This window comes from Echeneis naucrates, chromosome 19, assembly GCF_900963305.1.
Source record: "Echeneis naucrates chromosome 19, fEcheNa1.1, whole genome shotgun sequence".
NCBI lineage: Eukaryota > Metazoa > Chordata > Actinopteri > Carangiformes > Echeneidae > Echeneis > Echeneis naucrates.
The window spans coordinates 14,734,190-14,754,948 of NC_042529.1; the positions used below are offsets into that span (position 1 = coordinate 14,734,190).

Sequence of the window (20,759 nt, forward strand, 5' to 3'; positions counted from 1 at the left end):
GAGGAGTGAACATCTACTTCCTGCCCCTCATTTGTCATTAGTGGCACATGTCTGTACAGCATTTGCTTCTGCTAGTGTCTCTGTGCGAAGAACTGACAGCGCAACAATCCCAGGGAATTAAAAAAATGCAAAAAGAAAAAACCCTCAAAAAATTAAATAAACAACAACAACAACAACAAAAAAAACAACAACAAAGCAGCAACACTGAGACTCAGCGTGGTGCCGCACGATGCTTCACCTTTTATTTGAACATGCTGGCTGAATGAACGTGCCATTTTTCCAAGCACCTCTACCACTATTGCTTGTTGTTTGTGTGCTTCTCTGCTTGTGAAGCAGCAAAGACTCAGGACCTCAGGCTCTTCGTAGACTCTGGGGCCATAAAGCAAAGCCAGTGAAGAGTCTTAACCTGCATTCTGTCTAATGACGATTATGGGGTGATTGGAAAAATAAGTCAGGGTATCAAAGCCAATAGGGAAATGGCCCTAACAGCCTGAGCCCCCTGAAAACATACCAGTCTTCTGGAGCTTTTGGTCCTATAATTAGACCCTAAACAGATGACTTGTGTTTTTTTTTTTTTTCTCAGTGACTTTTTAATCCTGTTGGTTCAAAGCAACAACCCACTAAATAACTGGCGGTCAATACTCCATATAGATTGGGGTCATTTAAAACACTGTGTTGGCATTACATACTGTGAGTAATACTGCTTCACTCTCAAGGGGTCGAGTTGCATAAAGATTTGAGCCTACACTTCCCATGATGCACTCAAATGAAGCATTTCTGGAGGAAAAGAAGACGAGGCTTTACTAAATTTAACAGATAAAGCGGCATAGGTGGCTATTTGATTATTCATGTTATGCCATGCCACATATTAAATTTGTAACCAGCTCCTCCACCTGTTAAGACTTCCGGCCATGTACCCAAGCAACATGGTCCCACTGCTGCATTTTGCACAAATTGCAGTTTATGTAACATTATTTTTCAACACAAATTTCTTACGATTAATCAGCATGAGACAATAAAATGGCTTGTGTAAACCACAGGGGGCGACTTGGAGGAATTCGTGAAGAGCATTTTTCATTTGATGTGCTGCTTCCTGCTTTTTTGGAGCTATTACGTTGATGCTGCAATAATAGAAGAAATGAAGATTCATTATATTTGTGCCAGACAAACCAAAGGAAGTTGGCCAGGTGTAGAAAAAGGCAAAACATAGACAACAATCAGCATTTCAAGATGGAGGGTGTCATTATGCCAAGAAAATGGAGTTGTGGGATTTTGAGGTTTTAAACCAACCAAGGACAGGAGCCAGAGCAGGACAGGGCGATAGATTTCAGAGCGATTTGAGTCTACCAGACCGTCATTAGCAGCAGGATCACGTCCACCTCAAGGCCCTTCCCTCTTTGCCTGACCCTGTCCTTCACCTTCCCAGCCTGGAGATGGAGAGCTGGCGAGCTACATTAAGACACACGTGGTTGTGCAGGTTTTCACACACAAGTACACACATGCAGACACAGGCATAGACATCGACGAAGGGCTGAGTAATTCAGCTCTGAAGGACTTGGATGATGTGAGTGAGAACAGGCCTGGTAGACAAACAAGATCCTTGGCTATTGATTCTCAGTCTGCTCAAATCTCAGCTTCAAGTTTGAAATCCGTTAAAAACAAAATACCACATTTCTAACACTGACTTACTTCTTCTGCTTGATTTCATATCATGTTGAGATACATTTCAGTAAACTGCCTGAAATTCACAGAAACTGTCGAACTTAACCCTCTTGAATGTTCTGTTTGCCTCCGAACAAAAAACAAAAAACAACAACACAACAACAGCAAACAAAAACAAAACCCTTTTAATTTTTTAAACTGTGCTTTGGTCTTAACTGTCTTTCATTAGTGACAACAGATGAATCATTGTGTCAAAGAAAATATTTTATAAACACAAACTTTCCTGTAAAGTTTAGATTATTGTTTTGAATTTCACATCATATGTTACCCTGTTTATCTGTGCTGATGAACCTGCTTTATGCTCCAACTTTCCAGCAAAAGGCACACAGTAAGGACGAGTATTAGACGCCTTTAGTAATGATGAAGTCAGGCATTGGACATGAGGAGTTGGTAGAGACAAAAACACAATGTGAAGGAGAGTGAGGGTGAAAGCTATATTTTTTAAAGAGGTTTTAATGGAAATCTCCATTCTTCTTACATCTTCATCAAGCGATCATTCATTGTATGTTTTTTGAGCAAATCTGCCACCAAATGGTCAAAAGTGATTGATGCAACTTTATATGAATACCCAAAAGGAGCCATTGCGACAATGCTGATAATGTTAACTGTGTCACCAGTTTACTTGTGGCATCAAATTTTGTTTATACCCAAAAAGTCGTCCTTGTGGTGGAAGATAACCTTCTTTTGCATCCAGTTTCTGTTTTTTTCTTAGTTTTTATAACATTCTATCTTGTAAGATTAACAATGACCAACGATTTCAACAAGATGGGTAAGTAAACAATTGTTGATGCTAATGTTAGCGAAGTATCGATAGTACAGGTTACAAATACTTCAGGTTATATTTTGTCTTTTTCTGTATTGCTTTTGTAATAGAATAGGCAATACAATGCAACAATTGCCAACTTGTTTGTTTGCATCCTCTTGTCCATTGATTAAAACGTGTATGGATTATTGACATCTTGGAAGGGAGGATGTGACAGTTTTCTTTGTTGAGACAAAGTTGTCATTTTTTCCTGACACGGTGGTATAAATATCACGTACAATGCAGCTCTTATCTGTGCTATATCAGGCTTCTTCCTCCACTGGGCTTCAAATACTGTACATGCATACCAATATTAAAATTCCCCAATATTCAGAATTTCCCATTAAACATTCCTTAATGTTCCTCAATACTGGTGAGAAACCACAAGCGCTGGGGCACTGACGAGGGAGAGGAGGATGCGAGAGTGGTGGAGGCAGAGAGCTTACCGTTAGATGACAGAAACAGAACGATAACAGAGCACACGGTGAGCCCAAGAGATGATTAATACCATTCTCCTCTTCCATTTGCTGTTCATTAACTCACTGTCTGCAATAATGGCCTGAGCTCAAATGAAAGAGGAGGGAAGAGGAGAAGTTCAGGTTGGGCATCATTAGATTAAATGAAGATGGAGCAAGAGAAAGAGGACAGAGAGAGAGCAAGCCAGATAAAGGGAGGGTGGGAAAGAGTGCTGATTAGTGCAATGGTTATCTACATCTTAATCAAACTGAGTACTGCTCTCTTGCCCTGAAAAGGCCATACAATGACAAAACACAGCACCATTTAGCATAACAATCCATCCACCAGGAAAGTCTATTGAAGCCGCAGAGTCTATCGTCCATAACCCCGTCCTTAAGCTAGGCATGCATGGGGACGTAATTCTAATAACACAAAAAAATAGCTTATAGGGGGAGCAGTAAATGCAGCCCCTTCAAATTTTAAATATTTTGCTCCTCACTTAAAGTGAGAGCACCTCAAGGGACCAAGCATAGTCAGGTGGACCGGATAAAGAGAAAGGGAAGGTAACTAACACACGAGTGTGGATGCATTTACAGAGGCATGACACATTGCATTTCAGGTTGGAGAAAAAAAAAAGAAGAACTCAGGCAGAGATAAAAGCATCAGGCATTATGAATCCCTTTCTGCTTGTGCATATGGGTTAAAAAAGATGGACACACGCAATTGGATCTAGAGAGCGGCTGTAATGTATTTCAATCTATGTCAGTGCTAACCTTATCAAATTGGGAGCTATTGGACTGATAGAGAGGATGGGAAAAGGAACACACACACACCAAGATGGCACAGGAGGCATGACTGATAGAGAAACACAGGAAGCCTGTCGAAATTTAGTACTTATTCTGAAAAATGGAAAATAAAGAGTGACAAAGAGGAATAGAGAGCAGGGAAGAGTAGAGGGGAGGTGTTGGGGTGATTCTGAGTGAATCACACTGACAGAGGCAAACAGCCGAGGCTACATATTTTTTATTTATTTTTCTACTTATCATTCGTACACATTAAGTGTCTCCTGGAGAACCTTTATGAACAAAATATCTAATGAAAAATTCCTTCAGAGGTCCCATATTTAACATTTACTCTTGATCTGTGTTTTGCGGAATAAAAAAATCATGTTAATGTAGTTTTAAATCTCATTTCTTATGTGTTCCTCTGGAGCTCTGCTAACAACGGACTGATTTGCCAATCAGAGAAGATCTGCTTGATATATGCTTCTTAAGATATGCTTAAGATATGCTTCTTCTCACTCAGGAAACAGACTGTCAAACACCCAGAGAAACCACATCGTTTAAAGAGGTGGATGGTGGGTTCAGCCTGTGGGGGACTGGGCGTGCCAGGGTGTACCCCGCCTTGGCCCACTGTTAGCTGGGATTGGCTCCAGCATCCCAGTGACCCGGAGATAGGTAAGAGGTAGAAGGTGAATGGATGAATGAATGAATGAATGGTGGATAAGGGTGGGCTGAGGGTGGTGACTGCTTTGTGGTGACCTTGCAAAAGTTCCACAAGTCCTGATGGCCAGTTTTTAGGCTCAGTTGCTGAATACAGCTTTTCTCCATGGAGTGAGTACTTTGATGCTTCACAGTATTTGTATAGACACTAGATCTGTTTTCTAATAAAAAAGGCATGGACGTCTTTATGGGACTCTCCAGTGACTTGGACACGACAATTACAGCATATACAGTGCTGGTCATACCTGTGAGGGTCATGCGTGACCTCAAACCAGAGCTATGTTGTATTGTAAATGGGAATGTCATTATTTTTAGCGTATTTTTAGCTATACAGCACTGTTCATATTTAATACCCTTCCAGCACTGCCTCAGTCCCTGAAGTGCATCCCTACAGCTCCGATAGTGTTGCCAGATGCATCATTATGTCATCAGTATCACTGGATGTAACTCTGTAGAACAGGATGGGTTTGTAAGGATTCTGGGCAGGAAGAGCACAAACTTGTTGGAGGTCATTTGACACTGAGACATTCAGAAATTTTTGTTCGTCTCAGTTCAACTGTGCTTCTTCATGTGGGTACTTTAGTTTTGTTCAATAAAACACACAAACATTCACAGGGAACATCCAATAAAGAAGAGGGCAGAGAAGGTCAGGGAACACATCCATCCTATCATCGCATAGCCTAGTCAGGTCCTCGTAACAGAGATCTGAATCAGACATGATGTGTTGGGGTTTCTATTATTAAACGTTTTCGGAAATCCTCTGGCCAGCCGAGAAATTAGAATTCAGAAATTCACTATAGTATTTACACACTGATGGCCATTGTAAAGGAGTTTGAACACCAGAAAGGTGAGGTCAAAAAATAATTTGTTTAGGTTTCCTTTTATTTTTGTAAACACACATCCATCATACTAAGTCATGGCACTCTGACAATAATCTGACTCACAAGGTATAAACGTACAGACGGGTCACAATCTCTCCTTCCTGTGAAGCAGTGTTGAAGAATGGAATGAATGTTGTCACGGTGAAGTTGACTTTTAGCTTTTTCACTATAAAATGCCATCATGTTATTGTTCCATGTGGGACATTTGTATTACATTGTGTCATAAATGAGTGTTTTAATTCTTGGTCTGTGACATCACCCACTGGTGCAAGAATTGCAGTTTTGAAGTGTTTTCCTCTGGTGTAAAGATTTATCCTGTTGTATTGACAAGATTTGTAAGACTGGAAACTACAGACTGAAACTGGGACCAACTAGGAACTGAGAAATAGGGTCATTTTCCGATAGACTTCAATACAATCACATCCCTTTAGTTTTACATAGAGTCTATGGTTATGGCCAAAAAATGTCTTTAGTGAGGCTGATCAACCTTCACCTTTGACCTTTGGCTTCATTCATTGGTTCATTCTCAAATTCAAATCTGAGTTTTTAGATCTCGCACTGCTCAGATGAATGAATGAATGAATAGTGAGAATTTTTGTAATTCTATTATATTGCATCCTACAATGCAACGTTAACAGTGACAAAGCAAGATATATCACCATGCTTTGCACTTGTGCTGAAAGAGAAATGGCCTCAGTTAGAGTCAGAAGATGTTGTTTTGTTGTATTGTTCCTTGTGAGTCAACCAAAGGGGACATTTGTTTTCCAAATCCCTCAAGGCATCAGTGAGTTATCACATGGAGGAGAGACGGATGTGGGAGCCTGAGAGACATGAAACATGTCTGTAGGCTTTCCATTTGGAAAAGAAAATCCTGTTTGACTATTCCATTGTAATGGCTTCTTGTATTTAGTACACATTTGTAATGTTTCAGTTCTGAGACAGGGAGGTTTGGATTATTTAACCTGCTCATTTATTTGGACACATGTGCTGCACTGCTGCTCACAACATTGTATCTTGGGAAGGTTCCAGCATATTTTTGGCACAACAGATCAGAAAAAGATGAGGTCTTATTTACCTGATCAATTTAAAAATTGGCCCTGACGCTGAAGCTACAGTTCGGTTCAAAGCACCACTGTCTCATATTTATTTGAATAAAGTCTGACAGCAGCAGCTTCTGAAGCATTTTTGAGATGAGTTTTTTTTTTTTTTTTTCGAACTGAAAAAGCTTCTTAGGTGAGATCCAAATCCAGCGGATTTCGAACAGAAACAGGAGCCACTGGTGAAAATGACCATCATTAGTCCACCATGAGCATCCGAGAAGCTACAAAGAATGATGAGGCGTAGATGGGATCATGGGAGAAGAAGAAGAGGGGATCGTGTGATGATGAGGGAGGAGTGATGGATCAGGTGGACTCCTGTCCACTCCTGTCCCCTGCTGATGGATGTGTGTGTGTGTCGGGGGGGGGGGGGGGGGGGGGGGCAGGCTGTCAGATGCTGTGATGGATGAGAAGTAAGTAGTGAAGAACATGCAGCGCTAGATGACAGTCCCTCCAGCTGCATGCAAAGGTTTCACAAGGCAAGCAAAAAGATTCTGATTCATTTAGGTCACATCCAGTAAAGGCAACTTCATAAACACCAGATCCGAAATTTCCCATTATGCAATCAGTAGCTTTCTTTCTTCTTAGCCATGTCTCATTTTGTTTTTACGGGACTGAATACACACTACACATCACCGTATGTCTCCAGTAGTATGACGATGTGTTTGCTCTTGACCTGCCTCACTCTGATTTAGTACTACATGAGTAAAACTGAACTGAATTGAATGTGTAATGAAGTTCTGTGAACCCTGTTGTGAATCTGTGGGGAGCTGTGGGAATCTAGTGAATTGAATGTGATAAATTAAATTGAGCGACTTCAATGGAGTCTGTGGTGGTTGGGTAGGTAGTGAAGTGGAAATGAGTCGGACTTGGGCCCAGCAGGCCTCTGTAGCTGCATCTCCTTGTGGCCTCCTTCTCTTTATCTAAAGAATCAGCTCTTTGAAACAAGCCTTATTGTGTGTGTGATGTTTTACTTCCATCCATCCATTTGTGCATTAAGTTAGTTCAGATCTGGTCCTGGTCTGACTTTTTCCCCGGAGTTTTGAGGTTTATTTTTTGTGCGCTTATCCTTCGATTGTCATCCTCCAGCTTCGATTGTGACCTCGAGAGTCACGTCTCTTCATCAGACACTCCTATTGGGTCCAGCAGGCGACACCACAACCAATCAGAATGTCTCATTCAGAGGCCCAGCAGTCAGCTGCTTATACATCCAAAGTCTCTGGGATCAAACCTGTATTTTTCTGAATCAGAGAAAGTCGGTCTGAATTTATTGTTGTGACACCACAGAGACACGGACAATATGATATTTAGAGCATTCGAGGCTTTGGAGCAGGTTTTTTCGGACTAACTTTTTGTGTTGCAGCTTTTTTAATTATTGTTTACAGTGATTCCATCTATAAAATAATGGAAAATCGCTGTCTGTTTTTTTTTCTTAATTTATGAGCTATTATACCCAAACACATGGAATAAGATCTTTTAATGCTTTACTTATATAATAGCTGAGGTTGTCAAATACGGTATGAAGAAAACAGAAAAAGCTTTCATGTGACTGTAGAAGTTAACCAACTTACTGCCTACTGAGAGATGAATTGGTTGACTGCCCCATCAACATTTGGACTGGTAACACTAGTAATATAAAAAAATAATAGCTGTAGTAATGGACCTAATGATAATACATGACTGCATGAGTACACTTAGATTAGTAAGTAATTGATAAAAAAAATAATAATAATAATAAAATAAGAGCATGGATAATCCAAAGTGCACTAAGCAGAACATTTTACCGCAAAAAGTACAACTGTGCACTGGCAGAAATGTTCCAGAAATACATCAGTGCCTGACCTGTCAGGTCACATCATAACAAACACATGTCACTGGTCTGCAGTTTGCACTTTGAAAAATTTGCTTGTGCGTCATCTCCGGCTGCTGTGTGGCCTACTTTCTTTATTCCGCCTCACTGTTCTGTATTAAAAGGTACAAACGTAAAGCAGAAATGGAGAGTCGAGCTGGGGCTGAGAGGTGGGGATTTGGGTTGTTTGTGGAAAAGTGAGGGCAGCATCTGCGTCATGAACACCAGCGCGCTATCCAAAAATCAGTTTGGTTCAGTGAGTCATAGAGGGCACCACCACCACCAGCCCACCCTCGCCAAAAATTACTCACTGAAATATCTTCATAGCTTTTGGACTATGGGTTTGTTGGTTTAAATCCCAGCCAGACTATTTCCTGCATGTCACTTCCCTCTCGGACTCCCCATTTCCTGTCTCTCAGTACGACACATAATTAGATAAAGATGGAAAATGCCCCAAAAAAATTCCTTTAAAAAAATTCTCACAAAAATTCATGCTCCAATTTATTTATTTTTTTTTTCATTATTCGGAATCTCTGGTTTATGACTAATGACCCCAGCAGATGTGTGTACTTAATGGAAATGTTAACTGCTAATCACCACGTGTGTGAGCTCATTAACATGTTGTTGTTTATCTGTCATTCCAAGCGGTGACTCTACTTTCTTTTCTAATCGTATCATTTTACTGCAAATGCGTCTGTTGTTGTTCTCTCCCAGAGCATCAGTCCTGTTTTTCAACCCGGGCAGGTGGACTCGTATCCATGTAGCATGAATATATGGCCAAGTTTCTTTTCACTCCCCCGCACGCACACGATCCTCCAGGCAAGCCAGGTTTGGTGTGACAGCCCTGCCAGTAACTACACTCTAATTACTGACTTGCATGTTTAAGTTCCAGGAAGTCTCGTAACCTTGTTAGGTTAAATAATTCGTCTTCATCAGCAACAAAGACTCCCAGTGTCCCAATGGACGCTGACTTGACTTCATCAATTACAGCAGCCCGATTCGCTCGGATTAGACCCATATATCTCACAGAGGTGGGAACAATTCTGGAGCCACTGACCCATTTAAAATGGTGGGAGGGAGTCCTTTGTAATTTCCATTACTTATACAAAGAGTTCAAAATTCTATTACAGTCAGAGCTGTAAAATGATTATGATGCTATGACATACATATATTGTAAAATGATACAGACTACCATGGATGGAAATTCATGCCAACTGAACCATATTATGTGTAATACACAGAGCATTTCTAATCATTTACTGAGTGGTGTGACATAATTATTAAATGAGTATAATGTTTTTATGCTGTTGGAGTAAGTGGAACAACATTGGCATCTCTGAGAGAGATCATATTTTACATAAACTATAGAAATCATTATTGCCTCCGTGACATCATCCTCAGGTTTCTGATGCTGTTCCACGTGCCATCTCTGCATTGCCCAACTCCGCCTCAAATATCCCGATCAATCAAAAAAGTGGCCAAAGAGGATAGGTGAGGCAGAGACTTCAGTGCAGGCAGGTTTGGACAAACCTAGGCTCACCCACCACCCAAATTTACACGTCACGCTGACACAGAATCATTTCCGCTATTCACTCTCTTTTGTGTGCAGTTTTTGGTCTCATTTGGTCACATTCTGCCAACATCTCTCTCATTGGCTGCTAAATCGAGAGCCATGAGGTTGGATTGTAAGCTGAGCAATAATTACCTCTGTGTTTGTCATTTTTCCATACCATGCATGAACATTAAATCCTGTGTTAATAAAAATATTACATCATCCAGCTTCAAGAATCTCTCATGTAATGATATTACCTACACAAATTACCATTAAATTTAAAGGACCCTGAAGCCATTCATATATTCCATTTATTTCACTATATTGTGTGAACCGTTCAATAAAACGTAAAATTCCATTATGCACACCAGAGCAGGCAGAAAAGAGCAAGGGGAACAAGTGGAGCGTGCTGATAAAATTGTGAAATCTGCATCCACATTTCCGCTGAGCCCTGCACACCGCAAGACACAAGACTACAGAGCTACCTCCCTCGGGACGTCATTAACAGTTCTGTGAGCAGGGATCCATCAATGGGAGGAAAAGAAGTTTTCAAACAAGTTGGAGGTGCTGCACACAGATTCACTCAGGACAGAATCCGACAAAGATCGCATGAGACTTCCTGACTTGTTTAGATTTTTCTCTGCCAAAAAAAAAAAACAAAAAACAAAAAACTGATTCATTTCCATTTGATATGGTTTAATAAAGTTGGAATATTTTCTCCCCTAGCACTGAGAAAAAGTCTTTGTGTTAGCCTTTTTTTTTTTTTTCTTTTAACTTTCAGCAGAGGTGTGAGAGTAATTTACAAAGCAAAGATGGTGACTGTCCTGCGCATCATTCGGCGCGTTGTCAGAGTCCTCCCTCTGGTTGTGAGTCTTTGCTGTGAGACTGCAGCAGTAACCCTGCTCTCTCTGACCCACTTCCCTCTGAATCATCCCACCATATGCTGCCGTGCACAACAAATGCACATGCACATCATCTAGCCCCCTCCAAAAAAAAAACCAAACAAACAAACAAAAAAAAAAAAACATCAAAACACAAAATCCAGGAGTGCACGCTGCTCTAATCTCTTACTTCAAACCGGGCCAGCAAACACAAGGCAAAACAACAACTTGAGAGGAAATGTAGACCACACGCTGAGCAGGAAAATGCAGCTGATTGAAGTCTGTCTGGGAAGATACACAAAGCATAGATGTAAGAAAGACACAACCTAAAGTTTTGTTCTGTTGTTTAAACGAACTATGAAGTCAAGTCCAAGTTCTGTGCTCTCCCTGAGGTGCCATGTTGTTTCAAATGATAGTTTTACCCACAAAAGCAGCAGCAGAAGACAGGAAGGTGAGGCTAAGTAATGACACTTTGCTTTCAGCAATGCAACTGAGTCAACAACACTGCTCTCATTTTAGAGCATTAATCAACCAGCTATTTCCTGTGGCTGTGCGTGAACACAACAGCAGCTACTCAAGTATCAGTGGTCTGATGTTAGTCATCTGCAAAAACAGGCAGCGAGGGTAACTCATTTTTACACATCACTGAGGCTTATGTTTGTTTGTTTTTTTTTTTCCTGATAAAGTTATTTCCAAGATGCCACTATGATGATTCAGAATCAGCAAAACCTCAGCGTGTTACTCCATAAAGACTCACCGCAGCTCATAAAAGATTAAACTGAAAGTGACACCGAAATTTTTGAACTTCATAGATAAAAATACTGTACACCATAATAACCACAGACAACACAAAAAAACGTGTTGACTATGGCTGAGTAGGAGAGAAAGGTACATGGGTAAGGGCTGTGGCTGCTGTGTGACATCATAAAATTCTGATGTTTTAAAGGCTTAGTGTCTGAAAAAAGGCTGTAAGCATTTCTCTGTTGATCGAGACCAGCATTAATATAGTCCTTCAACTTAATTCATAGTGAAAGACTCATGTCTCACTTCATACCATACAGTCAATCAATTAATTTAACTTCACATTTTGTTGTAGAAAGTGATGGAATAATATCAAAAGCTGGTGGATTTGGAATTAAAGCCCAGATACAGTTCCCCTCTCTGAGTTGGACACTTCACAATATTCTGATGGACGTAAAGCCGCCTTTTAGAGTGTGAATCCGTTTGCTCCATGAAAAACACCCATCTGTCTCCATCCAGCTGCTGGACGTTGCATCAGATGTGGCCTGCCTCTCACATTTTGCAGTGGGAATTGTCTTTAAAGTGAGGTGTCATGGAGACATACCTACAACCATCTGGGCTACTGCACCGAGTCAATGTCCTCTGTACCCCCCAGCCCCTTTTCTCCTTCTCTTTCTTCTTGGCCTTTGTTGAGTGGTTTGTAATTGGGATTCAGGCCCGCAGATGGATATGCCATGGATGCTGGCTCTGACATCGCTGTTACACGTCCAGCTATCTGCCGAGCCAGGGACATGAGAAGAATCCCTCATCCTCCAGGCCCCCGCATCACTGAGGCAATTAGAACTGTCTCCCACCTTGAGTGAGAAGGGGGTGTCTGTCAGATGCTGGTAATTGCAGTTTTCATGCAATGGCCCCACTTTCTTTTGTAAAGCTGCGCTGGTTCAGCCAACCCAAACTTGTGTCTAATTAATTTGAATTGACTATTTGCATAATTGAATATTTATGTTAGCGTAATTCATTCTCCGTCTTTTGCCGCCGACATCAGCCCATGTTTGCAAACTCATAGTTGTCTCGCTGTTGATGCTTATGTACACAGCAGCGAACATTTGTGCATGGCAGGAATTTGAATGTGACCCTGTCACACTCACAAAACCAAAAGTGCTTTAGAGCCGAGACTCGGGAACGAATCCACTCAAGGGTCGAGGGTCAGAGGGAATGAAGATTAATTGTCTGAGATTTAACTATGCAAGAAAAGGATGGTATGATTATGGCAGGACCTCTGCAAAGGCTAGCCTGCATCTGCTATAGTTGGTATATCTATGGAGGTTTCTCTCTAGTAAAATGTCGCAGAGGATGAGGTTATGGCATTACTCGAGATGTGTCTTTGAAAATATCTACAAATACTTCAAAACCTACCCATTTGGTCTTCCCTTTTCCTGTTTGTTCCTGTTTTGTGTTGTAGTCATTTTAGTAATTTGATGAAAATGATGAAGCGGGATCAAAATGCATCCAGTGTGCTTTGCGTTTTTATTTGATTGAGATTGATTATACGTATGTATGTGTAAAATGTATATGATTTGTATTTGAGATGATGTAATCTGAAGTTTGTGATTTGATTCATTAAGTATTAGTTTGTTTTTGGTTGTGGGGCCTATCTATCAGTGGACAGGAGGGAGTCCAAGACGTAACTTGATACAGTGTACTCAGTTTGATTCCAAGGTCGGCTCAGGTTTAGGTCGGCACTGCAAGAATAAACTCTAGTACTGTGAAAAACAGTGTTGGTTCAGACTCTGGTCTATCAATGAGCCTCTCACCCGCAAAAATCTTTAAGCCTCATGTTATAGAATTATTAGGTTCTATAAGATAATGCTAATGTTGCTAATGTTTGTGTCGCTACTTGCAAGCTATAGCAAGTTTCGTTGGAAAACACATTGGAAAAAACATTGAATTTATCGTCCCTTGTTTCCACGTAGATTTTGAAGAACGATCGAGGTGAGTAAACACAGAGATACTTTACTTTGAATTTGATTACAGTTGTTGCTAAGCAACTGCAGAAATCCTGCAACAGCCCAAACTCGTGCGTGTTCCTGCACCACAACAGGAACGTTTGCCTCGCAAATCTACAGATCAATCCACACGGAGAGGAGAAGAATGGAGAGACACAGCGGTCTGAGACGAGCGAGGGTGAGGAGATGAGAGTCTGAACTCTGGAGGTGGCTCATCAGGAAGGCAGGAGGTCTGGTGGCTCTGCACTTAAACATGTAGGGACCTCTCAGGTCAGGAACTGTCTGTTACATCCTGCAGCAGCAGCAGCAGCAGCAGGGGCACATTCCCTCACATACTGCTGAGGTTAAACAGCGGCTGGTTCAGTGTAGCGGATTTGTGAGGCACAAGAAGGACAGTAGTGTCTGATCATGGAGCCAAAACCGAAAAAAGCTTTAAACCTGCATTCTATCTAATGGCCGTCAGAGGGCGACAACCCTCTGACGGCCTAAAAGGTCAGAGTGCAATGTAGTCTGTATGAAAATGAATTGAATTTTCTCTTGTTTCAAATCTACTTCAAAACAATGTTAGTTTCTTGTATAATATTGCTGTTTAGAAGAAAATAGATCATGTGTTGATTACAGCGTGGCTAGTGTGATTGACAGACTGCAACAAGGACTGGTTGGTCAGCTGGGCAGACTGATGTTTAATTTGCCTTCTCGTTGGAACCAATTCATACACTAAAGGTCTTCAGTGACCAGGTAGGCTTTAGTGAATAGCCATCACAGAATGAGAATTTTTTCATGATAGGTGTAACGCTCTCCTACAAATAAAGTATTCAGTAATTTCAACTTCAGGAGGCGTTGGCCCATAAGAGTGCTCAATAGTTGAACAAAAGCATTATATGTATGTGTAATATAAGCCAAGTGAAGGAAACCATGTTGCTCTTCAGTGTTTGGAAGCCGTGCTTTTTCAGCCATTACTCAAATGACAGCTACAGCGCCACATTGGTTCCAATGAACAAAATAAACGAATGGCTTGAAAAAAGATTTGTTCATTTTACTGAACGAGATTAAAAGGCCTGAGTCGGTAAAGAAATCCGAACTCCCCATCACTATTTGAGACCTGCTGCTTGTTGTTTTACCTGACACTTTAATTAGTCAGATTCAGGCCTGCCAAGAGCGCGCACACATACACCTGCACGTGTGCACACACAGACGCACAGCGTGCTTTCCAGATTCCTTCATCTGCTTCATCAGTAGCAGAGGAAGATGTTTCTTTGCTAGCAAAAGAAGGAACAACGCAAGAGCCCATGTTGGGACACAGATTGTCACGACAGCACGGCGAGCTTGTTTTGCAGCAGAACTGTGATTAAAAGCTTCAAAGCTGAATAGACATCACCGGTAAATGTCTCTTTTTTCAGTGGAACCGACCACCTGCCACAGATATTCACAGTGCTCTGCTGCATGTATACTTCAGAGCGTGAGAGCAAAATATCAGGTGAGTCCCTCATCTCCACCTGTGAGGAGATCCACTGACTTCACAGTACTAATAGATTCCTTGTGCATTTTGAAAAAAAGAAAAGAATAAAACAAGAGGGGAAAAAAAAGAAGACAAAGGATATCTAATCCTGTTCTATAAATGTGCAGGAAACCCTTAACGGAGAGAGAGCGAGGACTTTTTTTTTCCACCTCTCCAGCTCCAAAGTGATTAAATTCATTAAAATCTCCTCAAGTAATTGCAGCTTATCTATTGCAGAGTAAATATTCAATTTATACAGCCTTTTTAATAACTGTGATTCCTTTCATCCATCGTGCATAGCCTTGCATGTTTCCCTGCCATTAATTTAAATTTCTCTTTGGAGGTCAATTAAATTTCCTTTAACTATTCATTAGTCAGAAAACAGGGCAGCACTGAAATCTATTAAAGGGAGGAGGTCATCTTCACAATGCAGTGTTTTTTATTTATTTATTTAAAATGCATGTGTATTGTACAAACGGCCTGGGGAGGGGTTAATCTTTTCTTTGCTTTCCTCCTGGGGGCAGATATAGCACTTAAGCTCTTTTCACGTCAAGGTGGCGAGCTGAGCTGCGGCGATTCGAGGCGGAAGCTCTTTACCGATCTCTGTAGCGTGTTTGGCCAAGGCTGACTGGCTGCCAAACAGCCAGAGACGGAGCGGGGATGAATCAGCACTGACAAGGTGAAGCCAGCTTCGTTTTCACCAGCTGACAGCTCAGGTGCTCAGAGAGATGGAGACACAACAGATTACATTTAGGCCACTGCAGAGCGGGTGAGAGCTAGAGAGAGCAAGAGAGTGAGAGAGAGAGGGATAAAGGAAGAGAAAGAAAGAACCGAAAATGTTTCTTTGAGCCTGGAAACCCTCTCAGAACAAATGAGAAAGTTGAATGTAGTGTGTGTGTGTGTTAATGTGAGCTGTCTCTGCTCAGTCCTCAGGCTTAAGAACAACGTGATGCCAAAAAAAAAATATTAAAACTATCTGTTAACATCTGCAACAACGATCCTATCAAACTAATTTACACATTTTCAAATGCACTGGTTAGCACCTTAATTAGCTGTCAGAGTCATTCCACGGTAGGTAAAACAAATCTTGGGTGACTGAAAGCTCATTTTTACTGACTCATCTACCATACACATTTCTCCAAAGGATACATATATATAACTTTAGAATGCATAAAAATTCAGTTGAGTGAAAAAATATTCATGCATGCCAAAATGAGATCCCATATTTGCCACACTTTGTCCAAAACTTTCTTTTAGTCGGTAAATGAACTTCTAGAAGACCGACAGAGGAGTCTCTCACCTCAGTTACGGAAAGATACATAATATTCACCATCCGACTCTTTAGCGTGATGCCAGGGTGCCTATGAACAAAAAAAAAAAAAGAAAAAGAAAACAAGACTAAAAAGTACACAAACAAAAAAACAAAAGAAAACAATAGATGGTCGTTCCTCGACGGATGAACACCGTAGAATGGTCTGGGACGCAGGTCTGGGTGTGGTTCATCTCTAATCAACTGTTGTGCAGGTGACACTGTTGAGTGAGGGTCTCTTTTTTTTTCTTTTTTTTTTTTTTTCTTTTTTTTATTTAAACAAAACCATATCTGATACATGTTTTTCTTCTCAGGATTTATTGCTGTGTTTTTAGTCCAACGAGTCTGACGGATATGATAATATGGGGAAAAAAAAAGAGAATGAGGGTTTCCGCCACATTCAAAGCAGGGACATTGTTGTTCCATGATGATAAAATTTTATGTCACCTTGGTGCCGAGTGGCTAAAATATGACTCATATTTTTAGATGTGCCACTCCTTTCTGTTGTCAACCCGCACAGCTCTCCTTTTACTGGGTTAGCCTAATTTGTTTAGTGCCCACTCTTCTACAGCTGTGTCACATTGGCTTCTGCGAACCAAACCAGGAACAGGCCTCTACTGTGATACAATAAAAAGCCAGGAACGGTGAAATTACCTCAGCTGACACATTAAAAATGTATATATTTGACTTAACAGGCCAGTGGATCAGCTTTATGGAGGAAGTAACGATTAAAAAAAAACAAAAAGAGAATGTTTACAAGGCTCAACCTTTAGGCAGTAATCACCAACAAAGCTGAGAATGGTGTCAGGGTAGGGTACCTCTTCCCATCTGAGTCTTTTGTCTCTGTCTTTCACGCTGCATCTGTATTTTCATTGCAAGTCATCTTCACAGCAATAAAACTGTGTCTTTCAGAGTGATGTCTTTACTGCTGAAACATTGCAGGGAAGCTGCTCTCAACATGGAGCGGCAGCAGCAGGGGGCTTCTTACAAAAAGAAAAATAAATAAAATATATATATATATATATATATATGCATATTTCAAGATGAAGTTATAGCAGGGAGCAAACGTAGCCCTCTATTCAAATAACATGTTTCTGTTACATTCTCAAAATGTAGGGACATCTACAATTCACTTTAAATGCTTCGAGCCGACCATGTATGCATCCAAGTCAGTGCAATGTTAAAATAGCTCAACCATTTGCGATCCTCTGCTATGCATCCTTACATTGCCCACAGCTAACCCTGTACTCACTGCTGGCATGTAAGCATAAGCTAATCATAACATTAATCTCACTATGCAACCATGCACTTTTGAAAGCAGTCCATCTGTGAGGGCTTCCCAATTAGCTTCTGTCATATGGCATAGAGCAGAGTCCTGATACACACTGTCCTTGGCGCACCACTGTACAGGAGAAGATGATGAACAACGCTCGACTAATCCGCTGCAAGGCCGCTGGATTTCACCTGTAAAGCCCTTAAGATAAAGTTATGGGGTTAGTGTGTGCTTACCTTGCGTCCGCCTGTGTTCAGCTTTATGGGTGTGAGAAAGGGGTCAAAGATCATGTGGCTGGTCTCAATGTTGACTGGTGACTGCCGCTTCCCCACCGAGCACAGGTTCCAGGCCGAGTTTACCAGGCCCCAGAATGACGGCACTGCAACACAAAACAGACAGAGGCGGCCGTTCAAAAGGATGAAAGCCTGTGCCAAAGAGATAGGAAGGCATTCCGCTGAGGGGTTGCACTCTGTGTCTCTGCGTTTCTTGATTGAATTCACAGCCACTGCAACTAACCTTGACGAAATGTTATGAACATGCTTCAGCTGATGTGGGCTTTTGATGCCCAGTGCATTATGTTAGGACTGAACTTGATAAATGATATTCCCAGAGGCGACAAGTAGCGAAGTACAAATACTTCGTTACTGTACTTAAGTAGATTTTTCAGGTATCTGTGCTTTACTTGAGTATTCAATTTTCAGACTTTTTACTTTTACTCCCTGTATTTACACACAAAAATATGTACTTTTTACTCCTTACATTGCAAAACCAGGCTCCTTGGTTTGATGACAGATGAGGACACAACGGAGAAGCATACGTAAAAGACGTGACGAACTAGAGAGGGAAAGGGGGGGGGGGGATAGGTAAGCGAGCGAGTTAGGGTAGAGAGAACGAAGAACTTGTACTGTAGCATTATAAAAGGAGGTATTGTGTTTAATTTTTACTTTTTACTTTTATTTTGAAAGTAGATTTCAGAGCCCGTTTTTTAATTTTACTTGAATAAAAGAGTTGAATCAATACTTCTGCTTTTACCAGAGTATTTCTTTCCACAGGTATCTGTACTTCTACTTAAGTACAGAATATGAATACTTTTACGACCTCTGAATATTTCTTTTAATGTTTGATGTCATTTTTAGTCCATATAATACGAAGACTAACGAACACACCGTGTATCTTATTGTCTATCATCATTAACAACTGGAACGTCAAATGAAACGGAAGCAGATAGGCAGAACACACCTACTTATTGTGTATGCAGTGACAATCCTAGAGTGGGGCACTTTGCCTGCCTTCCCAGCCAGCACCCATAAAGTCTTTTGGCTCCTATTTAAAGACGTTCCCTAAACACCTCCATCCCAGGTCACTGGTAGATGTTAGCTGCAGTCCACATCATCAGGGGCATGACTTTGGGGTTTGTGGGCAACACAGATGGCTGTGTAGCTCCCTTATGGGGGGGTTTAACAGGGTTTATAGTCCTCTCAAAATGTATCAATACCAGAACCAGTTTGTAAATACATTAACATATGCAGATATACATAATATATAACATGCAGATGATCTTGACACTACAAATTATAGGTGGTGGAAATGCAGAAATTGAAGTTAAAAGTCCTTTAAATATATAAAAGATTAATTGTTTCACATTCTAAAACTGCCTGCCACTTTTTTTTTTATAGCCATCATGTGTGAATGAGGAAAAACATTTACGCGCAACATTCTCAACTAAAGAAAACGTTTGAGTTTGTGATTACATAGGCAGGAAGTACAGCTGTAGTATAAATCCATACGCTAATTCACAGAACACAGCCACAGTATTGAATCATTTTAACATAAATACTAAGCTGAAGAAAAAATTTAACTTAATATCCTGAAAATGGAACTACTCATCATGGATGGTGGAATTTACTTTTCAGAATGTCATTGTTGAATTCTTATGACTGATAATACAGGAGCAATGAAATGGAGCAGGTGGTGGTAGCCGAGGCGGGGTGTATGCATTCAGTGATTTGGTTTGATGCTAAGGTTACAGCATTATAGGAGGGTAGTGAAAGTAAAAGTAAATTTGCTGAAGAGCAGTAGAAATTCTACACAACTGTACTTAGGCAAATATTGTAATTATTTATTAAATTAATTATTAAATGCAATTAGGCTGTAAACACGCCGGATTCAAGGGACAGCGATGATGGAAGCATTCATTCAATCATCTTCTACCACTTATCCGTCTCCGGGTCACGGGGGGTGCTGGAGTCACTCCCATCTCACATTGGGTGAGGCCGGTCCATCACAAGGCCAACATACAGAGACAGACAGAGACCAACAACCACTCACATTCACACTCAGACCTGAGGACAATTTAGAGTCACCGGTTAACCCACACATGATGTCTTTAGACGGTGGGAGGAAACCCGCGCAGACAAGGGGGACAACATACAAACTCTGCACAGAAAGGCCCCAGACCTGGGAATCAAAGCCTTGACCTTCTTGTTGTGGGGGCAATAGCGCTCACCACTATGCCGCTGTACTGCCCCTCTTGACATTTTATAGGACAAAAAATTTGTGACAGGCTAAAACCAAAACAAACATTAGCAGCATTTCACTGAATCCCATTAAACTTCAAGTGGAAAATGACTCAGTATTGAATGCGCTGAAGCTCTTTATCAATCCTGCGGAAGATGTCAGTCACCCTGTTAACATTTCCTTCCTAGCCTATATCTGGAATTTGGCTCACACTGTATGACATGTAACTGTAATAGTTGAACATTTTATGCCCCCGTACTCTGTTATCATCCATCTTGAAGATACATTAACGTGTATTGCTCGTCTCATACCGCATCAGGTGGTACCAAGATGAGAATCGAGAAAGTTAGTGGGCGAAACTAATCTGCGCTGACTTTTAGCAATTTGGTCAAAACCTCCCTCTGAATGGAGGAGGTATCACAAAGCTGAGAGAAGTGAAATCAGCTTGTAATCAGCTAACACATGTACTACAAGACTGAGAGGACAGGATGACACGGTAAGAGAATGTCAGCACTGTGGGAGTGATAGGCATCTCAGCCAGTCATTTTCTTATGTAAGACTTGGCCACCGGGACCAAGAATTCAATTCTTTCTCAGGATAGGAAGCAAAGGCTTATCACTGTTGACTCCAGCAACAGGCAGATTTTTTTTTTTTTTTTTTGCACAATATCTGC

The 20,759-nt window shown here is 41.0% G+C and overlaps 1 protein-coding gene across 1 annotated transcript in view; it reads right to left on the minus strand.

Moving 5' to 3' along the window:
* ca10a (carbonic anhydrase Xa) overlaps positions 1–20,759 on the minus strand; it is a 233,486-nt gene that overhangs the window by 117,910 nt on the left and 94,817 nt on the right. The window contains exon 3 of the mRNA XM_029527971.1: positions 17,806–17,948. Within this exon, the coding sequence (XP_029383831.1) occupies positions 17,806–17,948 (143 nt within the window). The remainder of the gene's footprint in view (positions 1–17,805; positions 17,949–20,759) is intronic.